General features: G+C 48.7%; 1 protein-coding gene across 1 annotated transcript; it reads right to left on the bottom strand.

Moving 5' to 3' along the window:
- Positions 1 to 2,482: 2,482 nt before the first annotated feature.
- LOC146756359 (uncharacterized) lies at positions 2,483 to 5,462 on the bottom strand. Its single transcript, XM_085524376.1, is given in 2 exon segments — positions 2,483 to 3,011; positions 3,014 to 5,462. Coding segments are annotated over 2 exon segments (2,421 nt in total). The 5' UTR covers positions 5,048 to 5,462; the 3' UTR covers positions 2,483 to 2,624.
- Between the last annotated feature and the right edge of the window lie 538 nt (positions 5,463 to 6,000).

The raw sequence follows: 6,000 nt of genomic DNA, 5'->3' as shown, positions 1-6,000 counted from the left end.
CTCAGGACATAATAACAAAGAGTGCTGATCTGGGCAAATAAAAGAGCATAAAGAAAAGAGAGCAGTGAAAAAGCTATCAAGGAAAAGCTCAGACTCGCATCCCTTGGAAGTGAAATTAAAGGCTCTCATTCATTTCCAGAGAAGTCAGAAAGGAAAATACCATTACATGCCATACCTTGAACCACTTGACGTCCATGTTGGGCCTGGACAGCTCACACTCAAATGTGACCTTGTCCTTCTCAATGACGCTACTGTCTGCCAATGGTTTGCTGATTTTCACAGGCAATTCTGAGAAGGAGAAAGAAGAATGTGGATTTAGTTGGGAACTTAGTTTTGTTCATAACCAGGTCCATGGGTGCTGTTAAATGGATCCTTCCAGATGGAAAAAACATTTCAGGTGGCCTCCTAGATTTTACCCCTTTTTGTGTTGCACGCAAGACTGAAAAAAAAAATTACTTCTGCAAAGTTCTTCTTGTCATAAGGAAACAAATATTTGGGGAATGGCAGAACCAGGTAAAATTTTCCTTCACGTCAAGAAAGTATAAATTTCACTCTCATGCTCTTGGTGTGGTTTCTGCTATGATTATTTGGACTAATTAAGCTTCTCCCTGATGAAAGCCTAGAAGTATATCACAAGAAGGACCAACTTACCCGTGACCTTTTATTTGTCTTACTCAAGCATCTCCTCCTGACCAAAACTGACGATAAAAGATTCAGCCAGACTACAGGTTTGAGCAGCTGAGTTGTTTCTAGGATCTCCTGCAATCTCAAGCTTGGAACACACACTTGTCTTTTGACTAAGTGTCTCTTATAGTGCAGTAAAACAACAGGTTTTCACACGGCGATTCCTCATTTACCTTGATCTGAAATCATTCTCAAACCATGTGGGATCAGTCAAGGGAGAAGGGGAGGAGAGGGGAAGGGAAAGGGGAAGTCCACAGTCCTCTAAAATCAGGCTTCTTAGCCTAAAGCTCAACAGCAAATAGCAGTCCACTTCTCCACATTGCTAGACTCCGAGCATTTAAAGAACATCAGCTGACCTCATTATGAGCTCTAACATAGCCAAAGGAATTCATATATTCAAATATTCTCTTGAGTGATGAGAAATATGGAGCATAACTTCAGACTTCTGCTGTTAAACTCTCACTTCTATCATAAACCAGAGTAAGAGTTCAATGCTGTTTTAGATGGAGGACTCATATTTTAAATAACTCATCTCATTAAGGCTTGGATTCCCTACTACAATTAGTTAAATTCCAGTTTGGATCATGCTTCACCTTGGATCACTTAGGGCTTCAGCCACTTATTGGAACTAACTCAATTTGTCTACAGAGAAGCTGTTTTCTATAGCAACAATAAGCTGTGATTGCAACTGGATGTCGGGAGAGCACAAATCCCGCAGTTATCCTGTACCAACATCCTCTCCTTCCATCAGAACAGCAAGTTTTTAAACCAGACTCATGCAAGCTTGCATGACACACCTTGTGTAAAACTGTTGGCAGCCATCAGGACAGCCAGTTGCTTCCTGTATAGACACTGTTCCATCAGTTTTGGTTTTTTGTCTCGCTAGAACAACAGCCAGTGTCTGAAAACTCCCACAACTGAAGCAACCACGCTGATATACCGCAGTCACTGGAGGTGCTCAAGAGCCACGGGTATGTGGCACTGGGGACGTGGTTAGTAAGTCCAGTGAGGGTGGGCTGGGTTGGACTCAGCTATCTCAGTGGTCTTTTCCAGCCTTGGGTGCAACTTGTAAGAGGGAATGAAGCAGCAAACTGCCCAGCACTGAGCTGCATTCTTCTGACACATGGTATCAGTGAACTGCTGTATTTCCCTATTGAAGGCTTTATGATCGTTAATGGCTTTACGATCTCTCGCCTCCAACTGAAGCAGTAGTTAGACCAATTACCAAGTGACACCAAGGTGGTAGCGTGGTAAAATGGCGATTTATTGAAGCACACACGACCTTATATAACCTTTGTCCACTTCGTCTACGCCTACTGTATTACACGTAGCAAGATTCTTCCAGAATATGGGGAAGGGCCTGTCACGTCACAGCCCGATAACATCCCCGTATTTCGCCTAATACAACATTTCCCCCTCCCCATGCTTAAAAGGCTTAACCCGTTACAATACGCAACAATATCTCTCCATCTTCCTCTTCACCTTCTCTGCCTTCTTCTGATTCTTCCTTAGCACCTTCCTCCTCTTCTTCAGCCTCTTCACCTCCTGCTTCTCGTGCAACGACTTACTATGATCACTCAAGTTAAAACAACACATCCCATCAAAGTCTTTACAACCATGACCCTGTGCGAGAAGCAAGAAATCAATTGCTGCTCTGTTTTGAAGCATAGCATGTCTAATACTGTCAGTGTCTTCAAGTAGCTCACTCAGCAGTGTGGAAGTCATGTTAGCTTGTTTCACGGACCAGCAAGCGAGTCTCTCTATCTCTTTTAGCGCCTGCGCTGCAGCTGCTCCTGGTGCAAGTTCTCTGGAAACAAGCTGTATGAGCGCTGCCAATTTTTTAGCAGGAATGGGCCACTGATCCACCCAAACAGGAGATGTATCCTGTTTCCAACGCAGCGGAATCGCATGCTGCAGCGCCAAGTGGTGGACAGTGGCCCTTAGGATAAATTTGTCAGCCGTAACCCAATGAGAAGAAGAAGATCTCTGCCTAGCAGAGATCCCCTGATCGGAGCTATATTGGGGGTGATGAAAACAGTTTTTTCTATTGAGCCATCTCGATTGATGATTGAAATTCCCACTTCCGCATCCGACACAGAGGTGGTCATTTCACCCCCCACCCCTATCAGGACCCTTGATGTTGCAACCTTTGGCCACTGGAATGGCCAATCGCGCTCTGCAATAACAGTAACATCTGCACCAGAGTCCAACAAAGCTGTAAGGTACACCGTCCTAGGACCTAGTGTAGGCACTCCAGGGTCCAACGTCATCATGACCCTCACCAATGGCCTATCACCTAGATCCATGGTCAGCGCCACCGTGTGGTCAACACGCTTGGCCCATTTTAATGAAGCGGGAAGGGGCCCTGGGCCGCTGGCACCCTCCCGTTCCAGTTTCCCTGCGGCAAAACCTCAAATTTTCGACAGTGACGCGCAACATGTCCAACCCCATTGCACAACTGACAACGTTTTCCTTGCGGCTTGCTCTGCCCAGCTTTCTTGGGGCATTGTGCTTTAAAATGACCATGCTGCCCACACTTGAAACACGGACCTTTTCCCTTCTCATCCCCGGTGCGAGCTGCCATCATCACTGCAGATTTAATCGCAGAGCTGACTTCGGCAGCCATTCCCTGCACGGCAGTTGCCAAGCCATCATTATTGGAGGGAGTATTTTTCTGATGATCTAGCACATATTTGATAATCTCCCCTGGGGTGTTCAAAGTTCCAGGAGCTGCCCTAATTATTTGCTGAACGTCCGGGAGCGACTTTTGCTTGAGACAGTCTATCACAACCAAAGGCTGGACTCCCCTCGGGAGGTCAGACCCTTCAATGGCACGAATCAAGCGATTTGCAAAATCAGAAAATGACTCAGAAGGCTCCTGTTTGATGTCGGACCACGGGAGCACAGGCTCCGCAACTTTAGCCACTGTCAGCAGAGCCTGAAAGGCTGCCTTTGTAAGCGCAGCTAACTCCCCCGCTCTCAGCCCTCTTGCTTGATCCTCCGGGGACCCCACCATACCATCTGCTAGTCCCTGAAGGCGCAAGAGAGTAGTTCTTTCAACCCTAGCTCCACGGCCCTGACCTGTATGCGCATTAGCCGGATGATTGTTATTACGAGCTGCCTCAGCGACAACAGCCTGAAGCAATCTATTCCATTCATCATACCACAGCGTGTACTGCACGGGCTCAAGAATCACCCTCATGAGACTGACCACATCGTACGGCAGGAGACTCGAGGCCATGAGAGCCTCAATTGCTGACATAGTTACCGGAGAACGCAAGCCCTTGTTCTTAACTAACTCTGCAAGGCGAGTAATCGCCTTGGAATCCAGAGGGGTCCAAGCCGGACCATCCTGTTTCACTATTATCGGGAGGGCAAAAGCTGTTGTTTCCGGGTCGGCTGTCTGGAGGTCCTCCCTTGTCTGGGCCCAATCAGTGAAAGTGGGTGGGCTCCACGGTACGGGTGCCATGGGGCCACATCCCCCTTGGGTGGCCCCCTGGGCGGCCCACGCAGGACCACATCCCCCTTGGGTGGCACCTTGGGCGGCTTGGCCAGCCCCTTGGGCGGGCCACATGAAATCATCACACCCACATTCACCTTCACTATCACATGGGTTGGCACGATCCCCCCCTTTCTGGGCATACGCACAGCAACAGGCGGGACCCGACAGCAAAGAAGTACCACCCATCCTTACACTTTTCCTTGGTGACACCACACCTCCCCCTTTCAGCTCTGGTGGGACCACACCTCCTCCTTTCAGCTCTGGTGGCACCACCATGCCTCCCCCCTTTCTCTCTCCCTTGTCCTTGTTCTTATCAGGTACAGTAGCAACATCGCATTCCTCGAGGGGCTTCCCTCCCCCTTCATCCCTGTAGGCGTCCAATGAAGGATACGAGGAGTTAGGATAGGGGGGCGGAGGCGGGGTGTCCTCCTGTTCAGGGCTGCCTTCTGGAATGTCCGTCTCAGGCGAAGGAACAGGTGTGTTCGGGGGAGCCGGTGCCATCTTGCCTTGCACTGAATCTGTAAGAGAGTCAAGACTCCCCCCCCGGCCTCCCCCCGTCTCCAAACCCAGAATGTCTCTAGCACGTTGGTTTGCTAGCTTCTCCTCCCGTGCTGCTTTCAGCGCCTCCAAGATAAGTCCCCACACTTTGAATTCTGATACTTTTCGAGTGGCCAGCGACCTTTGAGATAGTGCGGCCGTAATTCCATCCCATCTGCCAGGATTGTATAAATCAGACGGGTTTGTTAAAAGCCCTTCCTTTTCCAGCAGCGAAAGAACTGCTGTTACCTCCTTTTTGGAAGGAGCCTGTTTCCCACAGTGAAGTTTGCAAGCGTGAAGAATTACCTTGATAACGGCTTCCATGTCGCCCCGGCCGAACGTAGTTCTCCTGGCCGCTCCCTGGCGCTTCCCCGAAGGTTCCTGGGGGTCCCCGAGATTCCGAGATTCCGGGATTCCGAGCTCGCTCTCCCACCTGTCGAAGAGTGATGGCCACTCCTCTTCGACCCTGGGCTTCCACTACTCCGCGACGAGAGGATTCGCTACCGCAGTGGGATCCTGCTGCCGTTTAGCAGACAACTACCTTGCTCCAAAAGTCCCTAATCACGCCTAATCGTGACGAATCACGTCGGCGGTCACCATTTGAAGGCTTTATGATCGTTAATGGCTTTACGATCTCTCGCCTCCAACTGAAGCAGTAGTTAGACCAATTACCAAGTGACACCAAGGTGGTAGCGTGGTAAAATGGCGATTTATTGAAGCACACACGACCTTATATAACCTTTGTCCACTTCGTCTACGCCTACTGTATTACACGTAGCAAGATTCTTCCAGAATATGGGGAAGGGCCTGTCACGTCACAGCCCGATAACATCCCCGTATTTCGCCTAATACAACACCCTATCTTCTCTGGAGCTATTGATCTAACCTAACTGAAAAAGTAAGCCTGAACCTAGATATAAATCAGGATCATAGTCACCCATGGTTGCTTATATATTCAGAAAGACACTCTAGAGGGTAATTCAGCGCATCTAGAAATTAAAGTAGAAGTTCCTTAGTCAAAAATATTCCACAGCCAGATTTTCACCTCGCTACCACTACATTAAAAAGGAGAATCCAACTTGTGGTGTGGGTCATTGATGTTGTTCCGGGGGGAATTGTGGCTGTTCCATGCCCACAGGGTAGAAGACAGCCAGTCTTCCTCTAAGCCACATAAAAAGCTGCTTAGTGCTCCCAAAGCGAATGCTCACCAGTTGTTTCCAACTTGAAGGTCATCTTCTGGCCAGCAGCCTCGCAGATGTATTCTCCAGCATCTTTCT

Source organism: Coturnix japonica, chromosome 27 (assembly GCF_054131305.1).
Source record: "Coturnix japonica strain WE chromosome 27, WE-NBRP24, whole genome shotgun sequence".
NCBI classification, from domain to species: Eukaryota; Metazoa; Chordata; class Aves; order Galliformes; family Phasianidae; genus Coturnix; species Coturnix japonica.
This window is presented reverse-complemented; position numbering and strand designations above follow the sequence as displayed.